Genomic DNA, 19180 nt, shown 5'->3' on the forward strand with positions numbered 1-19180 from the left:
TGCCTCTGTGATCCTGTGAGTTCTGTGCCTCTGTAATCCTGTGGATTTCTAATCTGAAGGAAGGAAATACTTGGTAGTGCGAGAAGTGAGTAATGGTAAATTCACAAATCAGATAACGATGAATGCAGAAAAGCAAAGAAAAGAAACACTCTGGCTTCTGTATTACTCAATTACAAAAAAAATAAAAATAAATCCCAAAACAAACTTCATTGACAGCTGGCTTGGAGCCCCCCCCCATTCTGAAGTAATGTGGTTATTAAACCATGACTTGGGAGGAGGATATTGCAGGAACCTGTAGTTCGGCTCTTTCATATGAACATTTTCAGAGTTTGAAACCCAATTACTGACATCTGTATTTCATTTTTTCCAAAGGAGTATAGCATACAGGGGGACTGAAAGCACTCCTGATGCAGAGGATAACAAGCAAGGCTTTGTTGCTACTGAGTGCAATAAAGTGGAGGATCTAACAGCCGCCAAAGTGATTCTGCAGCTGTCAGAAAAAAAAAAATAACGGAAACGGGGCCTGAATAGAGGGCTGTACCCTCCAAAGAACAGAATTCTGCAAATACAAAATACACATTTAAGGGTTTTGAATTTGTACTTGATTTACATTATTACTGATTGGAAGTAGCCCCCCTCATCCCATCAGTCTGCATGTAGAGAGGCAGCAACAGGGTAGCCCTGTGCTCCGAGCACTGCCTTGCACACAGCAGGAAACTGCAGAGTGTAAGCTGAATGCTTCAACGAAGTGAGCATGCAGGAACCAGGCTACAGCACTAAAGAGTGGCCCAGCACAGTCCATTACTGCGTTCAGACCTGATGCATCTAGGGTCTGAGTTCTCAGAACTTCTACAGTGGATTCTGCTTCACTTTTTTATTTCCACTTAATTTTTTTTTTTTTATTGTCAGTGATTTACTATGTTTTGAAAATCATGCAAAAAGGTATAAGAGCAAGCTTTCATTCATTGTGTTGCTTTAATTAAACACTGTACTGTACTACTCTGTATCAATTTTTCAACGCAGGAATACAAACAACAAACATCCTCCCATCATAGAAACTTTTCAAGTGTTTTCAGCAACCCAATTTAAGACATTTCTCAGGTCTGGAAATCAAACTTCCATTGCAGAGCAGTATGATCCGTTCCATTTTACTTCACTGTGTATTGCTAATTAACCTTAAATACTGTCAAAAATATTGTATTGTTTATTATCTGAAGCTAACATATTGTTTTACACTGAATTTTGTTTCCTATTGAATAAACAAAAAAAGCAGTGCTTAACACATTCAGAAAGGCTAGGTTGTTGATTCAGTGGTTGCTGTTGTGTGTGAGAGTACCCCTGGAGGAGCCCTGGCTACAGCCGTATGTGTCAGGAGGCAGATTAGCTGGAGCTGGTAGGGGGGCGGGCTGGGGGGTGGATCACAGTGCCATGCTGTGTGAGTGCTGCTGCTGCAGAGTCTGCTTGGGTATGTCATCATTGGAGCACTGAGCTGCAGCATGAGTGTGGGGAAATACCACAGATTACTACAGGGAGGTACAAACAAATCATCAAACTGGATGTGCTGAGCAATAAAATAAGGATATGAGCTGAGGAACATGGTGAGTCAAAATTTCAAATCTGTTTGTATCTTCTGCCGTTAGTTCAGATTTTAAAAAAAAGTTTTTCTTCAATGGGGAGGTGTTGTGGGGGGAGGAGGGGTCTTGGCTACACTGGAGGTAGTGTTAGGATGACAAGGTAATCCGTCTGACCAGAAGTGTGTGTCACTCAGTGCTGTTTGTCTGGTACTGCAATTCCGAGAGAAACGTGTTGCAAACTACAATGTATGGAGATTAACTGGGATTGATCAGAATATTCCAGAGTTTCACTTCAAAAGCTAAATGAGAGGAGTAGGACCTGTCCTTTGCTACAGAACTTTCTGTATACTGTGAATGTGTTTTGATAGGGTTGAGTGAGGAGCATGCTTAACCAATTCAAATAATTTTGTTGAATTAGCAGCATGTTGCATTGTGTGTGTGTGTGTTTTGTTTAGTTCCCACTGTAGGGCTGTCTTGTTGATCTGGAGTTAGCATTAATAACGACACATCTTAACAGAAGAGTTTAAAACGCAGTGACTGAGTTGGTTTTACTGCTGCTCCAGTAATTACCCCTGTATGTCTGGAGCTCGTGGCTGTTGAGTATATCCCATCATGAGCCTCATGAATTGTAATTTGCTGATTTTATGAGGCAAAAGAAGTCTTTAGAAAGGCAGCATGCTGGAAATTTGAGACACAGCCTTGCTATTTTCTTTCCTTGAGTAGCTTTGATTGTCTCGGAGTTGTGGGAGTGTAAAAAGCCTCAATTCACTACACTGGCAATATAGTCATTTTAAACCAACTAAGGTAGGAATTTCTGCATGCTTTTCAGAGCTCAATAAGCCTAGTATAAATATTTCTGGGTGTCTTAAAACAGAACAGAAAGCATGCCTCACTGATTATTTGCTTGTACACACTTCCACATGCTTAATTGTACAGTCGCTATTCTGGCAGAATAGTGATCAGAGCTCTTAAAATACTCAATCTCTAGTGAAGAAACTGAAAACAAATGCTTAATTGAACTTGAAAAGGTTTCACTTGCAAAGTGAGCATTTCAGTATTGATGCCACTGCTTGAAATAGTTTCCTGTTAGTTCACTAGCCAGATTGAATTTGTTGCGGATTCCTCTGGTAATCTTTGGACGTCGCCTTAGCCGACGTTTTCGTCTCGTGCTGGTGCATCACTGTATCAAGCTCTCTGCTCTACCCAGAGTACACCCTGCCTTCTCCTGTCTGCGCTGCCAGGCTCATTTAATGCTGTTAAGTGTATTTCAGTTTCCAGTAATAATGGAAATACTTTTATTATGCAGTATCTTGGTATGCATTGCAGAAAGGCAGGAAGCTCTTTATCGATTCCAGTGTTTCGTTTTATCTTTGCTCTCATGCTGCTGAGCTCCAACGCTGACTTCGCTGCCTGAGGTTCTTGTTCTTTCTGCTCTTCCACTAAATGAAACGGGTCCTGACCTCGTCTGAGTGCTCTTTAAAACACCCTCGTTCTTGCTGAAAAACTCGCTGCACATTCAGTGTGTATCAAGGACTGGAACAATCTGAATGCAGGATCTGCCGTAGCTTTATCAGCTTCTCCTGAACGATTACAAATAATAATAATTATAATAATAGTAATATGCATCTTTGTGAGTTTCCGATATCTCATTTCTATTAAAAGACTACTTAACCCTTTACTGCCCAGTTTCCAATATATTTGACATTGAGAAAATAAGCATTACATAGGCCTGGGAACATACCCAGGACAGGAAAGGGTTAATATCCCTGTATCTGAGCACCAGTGGCCTGGCCAAGTACACACATCTGCGCCATTCATTTTATAGATGTGATAGTCACTGTACCTGTAAGTGCAGTGATGTGCCAAAAATGAAAGGGTAAATGATGCAAGAGCTTCAGGAAATCTATACAAAGCTTGTATTTCAGGGACATTGTGTGAAGAGTAGCCCATTAACAGTAAATCAGTTTAAAGGGTAAAGCCTGAGAGCTGTTGATCACTGTACTTTAGGTTTGTTTCAGGTTTGCATAGCAGAGCTTAATGAAGATGAATGTAAGAACATTTGCTGCTGGTTTTAATTGAAATGTATGGAGTCAGTGATGTGAAAAAACAAAACCACATTTGGCTTCATCTTTATTGTGTGATAGATTCAGTGTTTGACAGTCAGCAGATTATTCCATCTGCCAGTGTGATCAAGGATGCACGGCTTGACGAATGCAGCAAAAAAAACCTCTTCATCAGCAAAAATTAGGGTTACAGCTAAATACTCTACTGCCAAAACAGGGCAGTGAATACAGGATCTGTAGATGTTTTGAGTCTTATTGTCATACACAATTTTCTGTGTTAGCATCTTTAAATAAACTGTAATCCAGTGAAAGGTACAGTAAGCACCCCCATCTCAAAATATCCCTGACATTTGCACACAGCTAGCAAAAGTAATGATTTGATTGAATCCAGTTGTGTGCATCTCCTACTGTGGTACATTTACCAGTTGTGCAAGTATTCACAGAATGGCCTGTCTTCTACCCTGGCTCTTGTGTGCCTTTCTGTTACTGCTGTCTAAAATGTGAAAGGCTGATATTGGCAGTGTGTTTTAGATGTTCAGAGAGAAATATAACACGCTGTCACATCTGTGATTAAAGTGTGATACTGCCAACACACTTTGCCAGCTGCATGTGATTATAAACGTCGGTATTCAGGCACACCCTTTGACGGTGTGAAAGTCAGTTGTAATAAAATAAAAAAGAACAAAGGAGGCTGGGAAAGATGCGAGCCGGTAACTGCAATTTGTTGGTAAAATTGCGTGCAAGCAGCCTTCATCTTCTCTGGTGGAAAAGAGAAGAGTTACTGCAGAACATTGCATTTTTATTCTCCCTCCTTCTGCTGCGTTAAAAGCCAGTTTTGGAATAAGGAGGTGTTTATTATTTGGATTTCTACTGCCCAAAAAAAACGGTCAATGCTTCATTAATGCATCAGAATTAAGTTTAGGTATAATTTAGTGATTGTTTTTTTCACATCCTGTTTCCTTCCTTGTGTGGCCAGTAAACAGCATTTTGATTGAGCTTTCATAGAGTTTCACAAGGTTCAAAGAAACGAAACAAAGGATTTAATGTTCCTTAACTGCTGGGAAAGAAGCCAGGTCCTGCAAATGTGATAAAAATGATGAATCATCTTTTTAGGATGATCAGCCCTACTGTAGTAGCCCTGTTTGAGATTACTGGTAACTGGAAAAGGACTGAATGGATATTTTAGAGTAGAAACGGGTCTGCAGCACAGAACCGAGTTTGCTTCAGGTCTGACACCTACAGTGTGACTTCAGACCCCTTGAAGGGAGTGGGAACTGCAGCTTTACTGATTCGGGCAGAGCGTGGCACATTTACATTCAGAAAAAAAAGCAAGTGAATGCATTCGCTTATAGTGTACTTGGTGTGTGCTGTAGAGTCCCCATGCTCATCACTACCCCCGCCCCCCATTTTTCTTTTTCTAACCCAAGGCAGTTTATATCCTTATCTGTGAATCAGCTGTGAAGAATCCCACAAGATCCCCCTTTTTACCAGAATATCAAGCAGCATGTGTCATTCAGGGTCATTTTCTTTCAGTGAACTAACAGACTAACAGATATTTGAGTAAAGTCGCCGTACACAGATTATAATAGAGCACTGTATGTTTGATTTCACTGTTCAGTTTTATTAATTCTTGCAAAGGTAATTTTTTCAAAGCCAGCGATTTGTTTTATTATCACATATGCTAAGACATTGCATGCTTGCAGGGTTAGGTACAATGCTGGAAACTGTGTCTGTCCTTGTTTAGATTAGATAGTGAATTTACAGAAGAGATACAGGGGAGGAACACCTGTTTGACTGAGAAGAAAGGGTTCTGAACTTCAAGAGGAATAATGGCTTACAGTTTATAGCTTATCAGCCTTTATCACCTTGTTCACCAATGGTGTGTTATTCCATTCCATGTTAGTGATGAGGTTACAGTAGCTGCATGGTGCTGGAAAGGGAACAGTCATTCCAGGCCAGCTGAGGGGTGCTACAGAAACGTTTGTCATTAAATGTATCATGTTTCTTTGAGTATACTGTAGTATTGGGCTCTAGCACTGCAGGATTTGCACAGTGATGGTTTCATCAGACAGAGAGACTTAATGAGGTCAGGCTTTATCAGGGATGGAAATAAGACTCCTGTTGCATAACAGTTTCACCGACTCCATTCCAGGCTTTACCATGAGCTTGATTAGCCACAGTGTATAGGTACCAAGGTGTGTCTTATTACTCATAGTAAAACCAGGAATGGATCTGTACAATGGGAGTCTTATGTCTGTCCCTGCTTTGTGGAGAGAACAATGAGCTGACGGGAGTTCACGTTTCTGACTCTATAAAGTAAACAAGACTTGTTATGAATGCGACCCAGACCCTTCCGTGAGAACGTGGTGGTGGATCAGCAGCTGTTCCCAACCACTCTCCCATTCCAACACGTGTTCATACATGGGGGGTGGGGGGGGTTACTGTAGAAGCATTACTGTACAAGTAGGGGCACCGAGGGGTAGGGCAGACTCACACAAATGATTCTGAGGTCACTGATTAACACTTTGTATTTACAAAGGACAGTGCTGCTAGTGCAGCTTCTCACGGGAACGTTAGGATATAGTGCGTAGAACACAGTGTTTGTATTTGTATTGTGTTATCAGGGATGTTGCTCAAAACAAAACAATTTCTAACTAAAGCTGAAGACAATGTCAACAAAGTAATCATGCTGTAGCTCCCCAGAGCATTGGCTTCCCTACATAGTGGGGTTGTGTGGCAAGGTACCATGCATTATAATTTAAAGTACCTTTGTTCCACAGGAAATCTCTATGTGAAGAGGCATACTTTTCAGATCTCTTCCTCGTTTGCAATTGCATTATGGGAGATATTTCTTTTTTAATTAAATAATTCTGCAGTATTTCGTTTTGTAATCGCTTTAGTCGTTTAGGTTTTGCATTTCGGAAAGTTCTTCTGCCTTTTGTAATTCAGCTTGAAATGCTTTCTCTTAGCTTTTCGTAATTCGAATTAAAGGACTAAATATTCACAGAAAATCTAGGACCCCATTAACACTGTTAGAGCTTGTGTATTACAGGGAGAATTTCTGAGACATTAAAGTCTCTGATTTGTTTGAAGTGCTGCAGTTGGCATGTTATCAGAGAGAATATCTCAGGATAAATACAGAAGAGCCGGGCCTCTCAGACTGGAAGGAGGCTTTCATGGATGTTAAACACACTCGTGTTGGTTCGTGCTTGTGTGTTTTTATTGCTTTTGATTTTAATACTAGGGTTTTTTTGGGTGCTGAGGGTATTTTGTTTATCCCCGGTAGCTGTGGAACAATCAAAATCATTTTCTTGCTCTTAAGTTTACGAAGAGACCGTTTGCAGGTAAAGATTTGAAGTCTTTGTAATATTTGTTTGTGTTACTGTGGCTCTTCATTGTTTAGTTGCATTCTGTAAAAAGAAAAACTGGCTTAGTCAAGTAATGAATGGTATTATTGCAGCTAAAATCTGTTTGGATACTGTACATAAGATGTGAGTTCATTTAATTGGCTCTTGATTCCATTTCTTTAGTGAATATGGGGCTCTTTTTAAAGTTGTTGTAAATGTAGATTAGAAGGGGATACCTGATCTTGTAGCCCTTGCTGTTGAAAATGTGTTTATTGTTTCTTTAACGTGATCCCTACTGCACTAAAGGTATGTTTATAAGGCACTGACGGCACAGTCTCTCTTAGATGTGCTGTGCTGAATATCCTGTACATGTGCTGGCCTCGTAGTGTATTGCAGCAGCAGACATCTCCCTGGATTGTAGCAGTCTAACGGAGCTGGAGCATTGCCTAGTTCACTTCAGCACCTCTCTTATCCGTACAGAAAGAAACTATTTGCAGGAATTTAACCCATTCAGACCTAGATCTCATTTACAAGGGGAGTCCTGTCAACAAACATATACAGTAAAAGAACACAATGTCATGTGTGGTTCTGACTTAATCATTTTAGGAGTCATAAGTAAAGGACATTCACCCGAACATGTGCGGATCCTTAATCAGGATCAAAACAATTACAAGAAGCCCTAAACAACTTAGGGCTTCGATCATTTAAAAAAAAAATTAAAAGAGAGACTTATCAGATGTACCCCTTATATTATGGTTAAAAGACTTGAAAAGTTTTGGAAGCCGATATGCAAAGAACATTTTACCCAAACACTTGCCAACCCTTGGAACGAACAGGTTGGCAGAATCACAGGAACGCAGATAATAATTACTTAGTATAATTTATTTTTTCTGGACTAACTTCTGAATGCTGGTATTAGAAGAGCTCTTAATCTTATTACAGCACATTTGAACTTGGGTCGTAACCAGCTGTTGCTGTCAGGAGAAAGCAGTTTTATGTCTGTCTTTTAGTCAAGGTAAAATCCCTTGTGTTGTAATCGTTTTTCACGTGGACGTGTTTTATAGCTGTAAGCTTTTAATTTTTTTATTACTGCTCAAGTGCCATTTTAGAGTACGCCCTGTTTTACTTTTGACTGCAAACCATGTTGTCAGATGAAGAGGGTTTACTGTTACTGTTCATGAAGAAATGATCAGAGCGCCACGCGTGAGACCTAATGTCAGTGTAGGAAATGTGAAATCTATCTATGGTACTCCTAAAGCCAGTGTGCACAGTCTGCCCTGTTACTGAACACTGGTGGATCATCGAACAATACACATGTATATAAAGAAGGCATGGTGTACAGTGATCGACAGCCCTGGTAAAGGGCTGACAAAACAGGCTGCTTTTTTTTTTGTTAACAATGCAAACTGTATTTTTCTAAAAGGGATTGATAGTAATGCCAGGCTGAGACTGCAAATGTTTTTACAGTTACCTCCATGTAGGAATGATATATACTGTAAATATATATTTATTTATTTTTACCAGCCCAGGAACATGCCCATACTTGTTTATAAGAAATCAAAGCGATATAGCATTAGTGTAAATAATTCCATCGGCCAAGTAACTTGTTGTATCAACTAGGATACATGCTGTGCACAGGTACTGTAAGGGAAGACAGGTTTGGAATATCACGTTTAGGAGCTACTTGGTGAATTGTTTTTAATGCTGAGAGGGTTGTTACCAAGACAAGAAGATTCTTTTAGACTCTACCGTACTGCAGTGTCTGCTTCATTGACTGCAGATCTTTCTTTTTTGATGAAGATGTCTGGTGAAGTTGGTGAAAATCTTTTTAACCCTTTCAGTCCTGAATTATTCTTGTCGAGCTGAAGAATAAACTATAGACATGAACCGGACAAATGTTATGATTTTTTTCCTATACTGTATTTCTGCACTACCTCAGACTGGGAACTAGGGATTTCCGACGGCACATGTTATGATAAGGACAGAAAGTGTTAAAGCACAGAGGAGATGCCAGCTTTATTTTAATAGCTCTACACACACTGCTGTTTTAGCAACCTCTTTTTATGCTTTCTCAAAAGGCAGTTGGATTATGCAGTAGGCTCGGTATTTCAGTGAGGACAAGTTGTATTTGGTTTTCATGGTAACGACTGAGTTGGAAAATAGTTTTTTTTTTTCTTTATTAACCAGTTTTAAGGTGGTGTCAGGTGTTGCAGCGGACTAATATTGATCTTTTAGCAATTTAAAAATGATAATAAAAAGGTGAAATGAGCCTATATAAATGTTCTTTTCATAGCAACAGCTGCAATCTGCTTCTGATTACTGCAGTAGAATACAAGCTGTGGTCGGTTTCCATGATGTAGTGGTTCCAAGTCATCTACCAATATAATGCCAAGATTTTACAATTGTCATTGTAGCCAGTGTTAAGACCTTGTGTCACTCCTTGTCTAACTAAATCTTTTATCAAGGGGACTATTCTGTCCATCCGTCTGGTGATTGAGTTTTTTTCTAATCACATAGTATAATCTTTATTTTTTAACTACTGTCTTCTATATGCGATCTGTGCTAAAGTGTACGCTCCATGGAACCTCTCTCCCTGTTGCAGTGCGCTCCCCACTCCCTGCTCTCCTCTTGCTTCCTTTGAACTGTGTGTGTATTATCATATGGAACTATAGCACGAAATTGCTTCCTCCCTCTGTCTCATTAACCCAGTGTCCCATATGCATAGAGGAGAAAGAATCTAGTCACCAATCAGAAAAAAAAACGTATTTTGAAACCTGCATATGGTACTTTCAGAAACACCTCTTTTGTTGCTTAATAAAGTTGTAAAGGCAATTTGAAAATCCAGTTTTAGAAACATGTTTAAAATGTTCATGTTTATGGTTAACTAAAGGCTGCTGACTTACACTTAACTTAGACTACCAGGAATTACAGCCCATTGTTTATAGTAAATGACATTTTGTTATGATGTAAACAGAATAGTCATGCACCCATTTTAAGACTGAAACTGTGGGTTGATGTATGTTGTTAAATTTCATTTTTTAATCTCAGTTCAGTTTATTTATTGAAGCTGGAGAGAACTTGATGACGTACTGAGACGTATGTTCATACTGGGACTGTGCCATGTCATGTTCATACTGGGACTGTGCCATGTCATGTTCATACTGGGACTGTGCCATGTCATGTTCATACGGGGACTGTGCCATGTCATGTTCATACTGGGACTGTGCCATGTCATGTTCATACTGGGACTGTGCCATGTCATGTTCATACGGGGACTGTGCCATGTCATGTTCATACTGGGACTGTGCCATGCCGTTGCCAAGCTGCTATGGCAAGGTTGGGAGGGACTGTGCAGTACCGGTATAGCTACTGTTTATTTTATTTTCTGCTGTCCTCTAACTCTCTGAACAACAGAACGAGTAATTTTTACAGTATTTAATTACGGACTAGAAATACTAGTCTAGTTTGTGATTCACAGCATTTGAAATGACACCTTTTAAGTCATTGACTGTTTACCTAGAATTAATGTAACAGTATCTTGGAACCAGCCATAAGTGAAAATGCATTCCAAGCATTGGTATGAAGCCGGTTCTGTTGCTGAAGCAGGATCACACTGACAGACTGGTTGGATTTGCTGGCACACTCATGCTATATCGCATGTACGTGTCCCGGTCGCTTATTTGGAAGGTTTATGGTAAACCGGATAATCATGAACAAAATAATTATGGAAAGATACGATTATGTGAATCGTATTTTAACATTGTTGCATGCTGTACTGTACAGTATATAAAGCTGCTGTTTTGTGATAATATCTATATCGCCTCTGGATTACACAACAGAGTGAACCATGTGCTTTCTCTTGCCTTCTCTGTCTCGTCCCCTGATCGATCTCCTGTGCCGCCTGCACTAGCCAGCTACAGGAAGTCCACAGGAGAGGAGCTCCGTGATTCTGTTTGGACAGCTGCACCTGTCATTCTGTTACTCGAGTATCCCGTGGGAACCTTATATAATCAGCAGCATAATCCTCGCCAAACAGTCTAGTCAGTGTAGAGCTGAGCCGTGAATGTGTGCAGCAGGCAGCAAGCAGCAGACCCTCGCCTTCCTTTATTACCCCAATCCTTGTTAATATCATTAGCAGGCACCGGTCTCAGGTTTCCTCCTTCGTTCACTGATCACGTTTCAAATAGGTTGGGTTTTTTTTGCGCTGTGTTTTGAAAAGAGAGCCTCGGTTTAAATCTCCTTCAGTGAAAGGTGTTTAACTAAGGAGGACTTTTTTTCCCCTAAAGCAAGACAGAATGTAAATGTATGATTACCCTTTTGTAAGTTTTATTTGTAATTGCTCTTCTTCCCGCAGGATTGTGACTCGCTGGACAGCTGCATACAGAGCACCCTGTCAGCGCTGTACCCCCCATTCGAGGCCACTGCAGGCACAGTCCTGTGCCAGGTCTTTGATGTAGTGGAGAAAACCTACCGTGGTGACGGACTGCGCTATCTCATTGATTTCCTGCTCCCTTCCAAGCACATCCTTCAGTGTATTCAGCAGGATGCCTGTGTAAGTAACCGCATCAGTGGAAAAAGTTCAGCAAAATATCGCAGAAAATCTATTTAATGACTAACCCACAATTAATTCAAAACTGCTGTAGCATTTCATCAAGTAGCTTAAATGCGCGCTGACGTTCTTAAAAGGCTAAAGCCAGTGGTACTCCTTTTACTTAAGTGTCAGCAAATTTGGCTTTTCATTATTGCTCTTCGGTAGTTCGGTTTACATTGACACAGCGGTAGGAAAGCGAAGATGTTATTGCAGATCCTTCTCCAGCCAGCCCTGCAGCTGGCTGGTAATTGTGAGCAGGCTTTCTGGCAAAGCCCATCCTCTCCCAACAGGAGTGCCACTGCAGCAGCATGAGGTCCATTGTTGCCAACTTAGCGATTTTGTCACTAGATCTAGCTACTTTTGTGTTTCCCTAGTGAAAAAAACAATGTCAAAGTGACTAGCAACAAATGTAGAGACGTTCCCTGCCGACAACAGTGATTTTCAGAGAAAGAAGTCTCCAAAGTGTTTTATCACAGTATCGGTCACAAGCAGCTCAATACACCACGCTTCTCCCCTCCTGAAATAGTACAGTGGTGGCGATCTTATAGAGCAGATCTGCACAGTTCTGGACAGAATCGCAGAGATGCGCATTTTTCGAGGGCTGCTGCGTGACGTCACTCTACTCCACCCGCAGAAACGTGTGCAGATCCTGCGCAGCCCAGCGCAGCTTTGAAAAGATGCTGCAGAGACTGGCGGCGGCTGTGAACCAAAGAGATCCAGAGTGACCTGCTAATCAATCATAGTGCAAATAACTACAGCTGCTCCTTCTAACGGAAACAAACCACATCAATTATTTAAACAAACATAATGTACTAAATCTGTGATAAGTGATGCATAATGTTACAATAAAGTTAATGTGAATCAATTACATCAAACTGACTCTGTACAGCTAGATAATCCAGACAAATATAAAACATTTAAAAATGATCAACCGTCATTAATACTATTATAATATTGTTTACATTGATGTTTACTTTTAATGGTTAAGCGATTTTGAGAGAAGTGGTGAGTTGTTTAGCGACATTTTTGGCGACTTTAGAATATCTCAATAGCAGCTCTGTGAGGTTACTCTGAGGCTTCCTGCTTTGTGGAGTTGGCAACACTGTGATGGTCTCCTACAATCAACAGTGAGGCTGATGAAAAACAGTGAAAACAAAAACTGAAGCTAGCAGTATGAAACGTGTCGTGTAATCCATAGTAGAGAGCAACTTTATTTTGTAAAATAGATTTAAAAACATGGCTGGGAGGGATATTATTAATTTGTATACCAGTGGGGAAAAAAAAAATAATAATAAAAAAATATATATATGTATATATAATTTCTCTTTTCTTATAATGTCATATTTCTTTCATTAAAAAAAGCAATTGCCGTGGCTTTTAGATAGTTCTTCTGCTGTTTCCACTAGTAGGCTAGGCAAAGCCTTTCTCTAGTTAACCATTACCCCTTCATTTTCAGAGTGATGTGGGGGGGGGGGGGGGGGGGTGTCATGGTGACCCTCATTGAGCGAGCGTGCTATTTTTACGACAGAATTCATTCTGCTGTTGCTAACATTGCTAGAATGCAAGGACCTGCAAATCCTTTTTGCAGATTGAAATTGCTTTCGGGACAACAGTGGGGCATAAAGCAAAGCATTGTGAACCAGCCCATCTTGTGCAGAATCCTCCAAGAGTATTTAGAAATCCTGCCTTTTTTATTGCATGTCAATGAGGAGACCCTTTGCTGTTGCTGTGTCCCCATACAGCCGGATAACAGTGGGACACCTTATCTGCTTATAGTTTCATGAAGGTAGCCTAAATCATCTCAGCATTGAAAGCTGAAAGCACAATGCTGGGATTAAGTCATTAAAATGCTGACCTGTGATTCCTGTGCACATTCAGACACTCGACCTGTGTTGAATTAACTTCATTACATCGCTGGTCCTACTGAAATTCAACAATTGATCCAGGCTGTTTAAATTCATTACAGTAATGCAGTGTTATCATCAGTTAAACATGCTAGCCAAAAATTGTATTATCGGTGTAACCACACCTCACCCGGATTTATAGCCCAGAAAACTATTACAAGGATTTTGTTTTTTTCCTGCTCATTATTTGTAAATGACATTCATCTTGAATATGCAGCTTTGGTTTTATAAAGGTACTTTGTCTGCAGTGCACACGAAATGATTCATAAATAGCTGCCTGTTGACTGGCTCTCGTGGTAAAAGGGATGCATTTCAGACCCGTTTAGATGATTTCCACAAACAGCATCAGATGTCTTATCTCGAGCATCACTGGGTACTCTGAGCAGGATCTTACAACTTACCAGCCAGAGTCATCAAACACGCCATAGCACTTCACTTAGGCAGATGTTTAGAGGAGAAGACGTTTGAAGGCGTATTGGAGATATCTGTTGTTTCTTCTTGATATCAAGTGGACCTTGTGATGCCGTGGATATTTCATCCATAAAACGGGTTTTCAACCAGGGGTACGCCTAAGGGTCAGGGGGTACGCAGAACAACTCAGAAATGCACAAATAAAATGAAAGTAAGAGAAAATAAAGATATTAATTTTTTTTTTAACGGTATTATATATTCTCTAAACCATGGTGAATGCTTATTTAATCTTTGTTTAGCAGCTCAAAGTGAACTGCTAATGAAAAAAAAACACAGAATCTAGCATGTCCACATTTTCCACCTGTACAGCATGCACAATTTTGATTGCGTGGATTTCCACTCTGAGATACAGGTGAAGCAGGCGTCTGGCGATAGTACCTGGAGAGCGGTCTGTGCTGCTCATGATCTTTGCTGTTTTCAATTTGTACTATCAGTGAAGCACAAATACTGCCTTTTAATTATTTCCATCCAAAGACATGTAATTACGTTTTCAGAATGAAGCCATCTGTTTGGTTTTCTGTCACAGCAATTTGTCAGTCCCAGACTGTTGTGAAAAATTATATATTAAATAAGTGGGGGAAAAAAGAACACGATTATTCTACATTTTATTGCAACTGTGGTACCATTCAGTGGGCGGAAATTATAAAGGGGTACAAGCTGAAACCACCCGACACAAGGTGTACAGTGTCAAACAAAAGTTGAAAACCCCTGGTATAAAACACTCGATAGAAAATGAAAAAGCATTGAAAAAGACTAGTTGAAGTGTTTATCATTGAATCTATCAACTCCCTTTTAGCATTTCTTGATGTTACAATGTACAGGATGTGATAAAAGTGCGGACGTGTCTTGATGAACTCTGATGTGGCAGTCGTGTTGCTAACGCAGAGCTTCTTCAAGAGGCTAGTGATGGATATCGCTTTGTGTTATTGTTTAACTTGATGGACATTGCTGGTACACCAGCACAGTAAGACAGCGTCTGAAAGGCTGGATAAGAATCTTTCATTTCCTGTTGGGGGCCTCTGCTGCCACCGGATTGGAGAACATTAGTGCCTATAGGCTACTCCTTGTGCTCTGTCTAAAAACGTTGTGCTCCTCTTTTAGTTTTTGCCATGAATACGGTCCGACTCGCAGGAGAATGAGGAGTTTTCATCAGGTAGACACACCGTCGTGTTTCTGTAAATAATAAGACTGTAAAACTGACGACCTTTGTTTGTAATTGTTTCATGTGACGCAGAGATTTGTAGATATTGTTCCATGCGGTTACACTGCTGTTGAACATTGGCAAGTTCTCACCTCCTAAGATCCGGCTTTTAAAAGTCTATTGATTCAGTGTACCCTCCACCCTGGAAAGCATCCCAGAAACTATGTTCCTTTTGTAGCTTTTAATAAACAGGCTGATCCTTTTTACAGGGCTGTACTTCTGTAGGTGTTTTACAAGGTGAATGTAAGTGATGTCCCTAGTGTGAGAAGAACAAACCTCAGTGGTGCCATCAGAGTGCTTTTAAAATTGCTGTGTATTTTTTTTTGGCAGAAACCCCCCCCCAAAAATAGTATGAGTCCAATCTAATTCTAAGATTGGAAACCGCTCAACTATTTATTATGTGAATTAAATTCTACTGTGAAATCAATGCTAGTGGAAGAATATCTATCCCTCTGTTCCTCAGCCCTCTCCCAATCCCCTCTTCTTCCGACTCTATCTTTCTCTCCCCAACTCTTTTTCTCTCTCTCTCTCTCTCTCTCTCTCTCTCTCTCTCTCTCTCTCTCTCTCTCTCTCTCTCTACCCCCCTCCCACTCTCCCTCTCAATCTCTCGGGACTGCGATGACCAGCTCTGTGCTTGCAGTGATCAGATCTTTACTGAAATCAAATCCTATGCAGTGTGGGGGGCAGAATCTAGACACTCATCACCACCAGCACCAACCTCTTGCTTTTGAGAGCATGCAACTGTATATCCAGATACAGGAAGAAAAGCCTCAGCATCTGATAAATAATGATGTTCTACCTGTGCTTCTCATAGCTATGGTTTGACAGAGGTAAATATCCACTGGCTTCCTATATGTAACCAAATACACTAAAGCTGCACAAAGTGACCCTCTGTAGGCTGCAATAAAGTTCCATTGTTACAAGAGCTTGAGATGGAAAGCTAAAAGAACCCCTGACATATTAAATACTGAATGAATTTCATTATAGTTCTCTCGATAGGGTGCCACAGTGATCCTCTTCTACTTCTTGCACCTGTTGGATTCATTTCTAGTCTAGTACTGGATTGTGTGCACATTTACAATATTTTCAATCTATGCTTTCCCCATGGCTTTGCTATGTTTATCAGTACGTTTTGTCATACCTCATTTTTCTTTACAATGCTTACCTATTCTTTGCATGCTTTCACTATGCTTTATTACACTTTGCAATGCTTTTACTATGGAAAACATTTCTTACGGGTTGTTTATAATAATAAGGTAACAATCAGTCGCTGAAGCAGTAGAAACATGACCATGTTTAGGTTTTTTTAAACGGCACATTCCAGATCAAGATTATTCACTTTTTTTTTTTTTTTTAACAGGTCCAGTACTGTGGGAATCTCTTTCGTCATGAAGGCTGGCCTTTGTGCATTCATGAGAAGATTGTAGTCCATCTGGCTTCCCTAGACTGGCGATCCCTACAGCCAGGAGATTTCTACCTGCAAGCAGTGCCGTACTTGAAGAACACCCCGCGGATAGTGTTGAAATGCTTAGCGAGGGACGGGCACAATGTAGAGGAGCTGGAGGTGCCGGAGATAACGTACACTTCCATTTTCACCACGGAATGGCTGGATTCAATTAACCAGGAGCGCATGGGAACAGCTCTGGAACACTGCCTCTTATCTACTGACAGCAACATCTTTCGGGTGCCTTGGGAGGAGGTGGTCCGACCAGAGTTCAGGAACAAACCGAGAATGATCGAGAACGTGTCGGGGATCGCTAGAGCTTCAGGTGACGGGACTTGCCCGAAAGCATTGCAGGAAAGCCAGCGCTTGGCAAACAGTTCAGGCCCCTCGGCCTCCAAGGGGCAGATGCAAAAAGGACCCGACATCCGGAGGACTTCCAGTCAGCCCTGCTTCGATGCTGTGAACTGGTTAGACCTCTCGGATAACATGTCAGAGGAGTTCGACCAGGACCTTGAAGGGGAGTATGTCGAACTGGCAGACTTCCCCTTGCCCAGGTTTTTCCCACAGAAAGGCTCTTTGACTGAATCTATAAGCCTGAATTATAGGAATCGAAATAAACCAAAGACTTTCTTGGAAGCAAAAACATCTGACTGTCAGAATAATAGCACTTGTTTGCAAACCTTGATCTGTACGAACCTTATAGAACAGAACCTGAACGCGCCAAGCGGGTTCTGCTCAAAATCAACAAGCACATCTATTGGCATAAGAACTGGCAGCCCAGCAGAAGAAGGGAAGGTGAATGGGGCAGTTGGGGCGAGAGTAGACAGCACTTTAAATGATATGGAAGGTATAACACAGGAGATTGTTACAGCTGTGCCTGATTCAGGTTCTCTGAAAGAGCCAGGCTGTATCAGTGGAGTTCCTGATGTACAGGGATGTGAAGAGAGCAGCACTCTGAACAAAGGGCTGCCTAGTCACAGCAGCAGCTGTAATACACACTCGCCAAGTCATGGAATTCAGACAGATTTCAGTGATAACTTATTAAGTTGTGAGAGTAACTCTGATGATTTACAGGAATGCAGAGGGATTCCAGAAAGAGAAAAGGGGGTGGTGGTTGTTGTTGTTGAGAGTGGTAATAGTCGTCCATTAATCACAACAGACATGATGCACAGCCTAAGAGACACCCATGACAGAGCCTGTGATGAGAATGACAGCGCACTGATCAATGCCTCTCCTGCTTCTTTCACTGAACAATCCCAGCAACAAGCGCATACACAAAGGGAGTACAGCAGCGATTGTGGCCAGTTACTTACCCAGAGCGTTGATCCCCAGCACAAAGCCAACCCAATACCCGAGCACATTAATCCCTTGTGTGAGCCCTCAGATGTGAGCACCGCAGCAGCTAGCCCATTGTTGTTTAGCGCAGACCGTGCTGTGTCATCCCAGAAGACACATGGCGATGAGCTGGAACCGGGTCTCTCCCATTTTAAAAGCACTTCAAAGGAACAGGTAGGCTGTTCAGCTGAAGTGCAGGACCGAGACTGTGTCAATGGACGTGTTTGTAATGGGGAGGAAAGGCCACAGGAGGCTGATCTGGTAAGCAAGGACTCAGCTAGTGTAGAATCCACAGAGACCGAAGAACCTAATGGCAATGCTGACAGGGCAGGACACAAAGGGGTCATGCACGGACATTCCACACAGACCACCTCACATTCACAGCTGGCTTTATCACATTCGGGAACACCTGACGAGGATGGAGTCTCGCCTGCAAGCACAGGTGATAGAGACGCGAAGGAAATAGGCTGCCCATTGCAGGAAGCGAGTTGCAGGGAGGCTTCCGATCAGGTAGAAACAGAGCACAAACCAAGCACAGTTACAGGTGAGGACAGAAGTATGGAATGCGCAACTGAGAGCTCAGAAATCCCTTTTAGTAACAGTGCGGTCGATAGAGAATCGGCAGGATTGCATTCCGTTTCAGATCTGACAAGTTCGGAACGTCCCGCTGGGTTACACATAGAAAAGAATGGCGATGAGAGCTGCAGCGATAAGTTGGCTAATACAATGGCATTGGAGGATGGCCGTTCATTACCAGCCACAGCAGCACAGCACCAGAGACTGGAGGATGCTGTGTGTATGGGTGGAACTGGTTTCTCTGAGACACTTGCACAGGGCAGGGAGGAACAAAGAAACAAGCCTGAAATGACTCTGAAAGTAATTCCCAGCTCTGTAGGTGGGGATCAGGATACTTCAATGGAATCACACCAGAAAGGTAGACAGTATCTTCAATGTTTTATATATATAATGTTCAATGATCTATTCTGTCCTCTCTCTATTTCCTTCTTATGCAATGTGATGATCTGATTTGGGATTTTAATGATTTTTTTTTTTTTATATCACTGTGAAGCTGGGATCTGACTTCAACTAGGTAGTCAATCATCAACATTGAAAAGATCATTTAATGATACTGTACAAAGCTTCCATTGACGTGAAATGACCATAAGGAACCCTCCTACCTGAGCTTTGCCCGCTGCCACTGCTGCCCAGTATCCTGTATTAGTCTCATGTTGTATACAGGAGAATACCAG

At 41.4% G+C, this 19180-nt stretch overlaps 1 protein-coding gene across 3 annotated transcripts in view; it reads left to right on the top strand.

Moving 5' to 3' along the window:
• The first annotated feature begins 1475 nt into the window (after positions 1–1475).
• plekhg4 (pleckstrin homology domain containing, family G (with RhoGef domain) member 4) overlaps positions 1476–19180 on the top strand; it is a 55879-nt gene continuing 38174 nt past the window's right edge. For all 3 annotated transcript variants that reach the window (XM_041267974.1, XM_041267973.1, XM_041267971.1), the window contains exons 1-3: positions 1476–1598; positions 11339–11536; positions 16512–18864. In XM_041267974.1, the coding sequence (XP_041123908.1) occupies positions 1596–1598; positions 11339–11536; positions 16512–18864 (2554 nt within the window). In that variant the 5' untranslated portion in view covers positions 1476–1595. The remainder of the gene's footprint in view (positions 1599–11338; positions 11537–16511; positions 18865–19180) is intronic.

The sequence above is a fragment of the Polyodon spathula genome, chromosome 13, assembly GCF_017654505.1.
Source record: "Polyodon spathula isolate WHYD16114869_AA chromosome 13, ASM1765450v1, whole genome shotgun sequence".
Classification (NCBI taxonomy): domain Eukaryota; kingdom Metazoa; phylum Chordata; class Actinopteri; order Acipenseriformes; family Polyodontidae; genus Polyodon; species Polyodon spathula.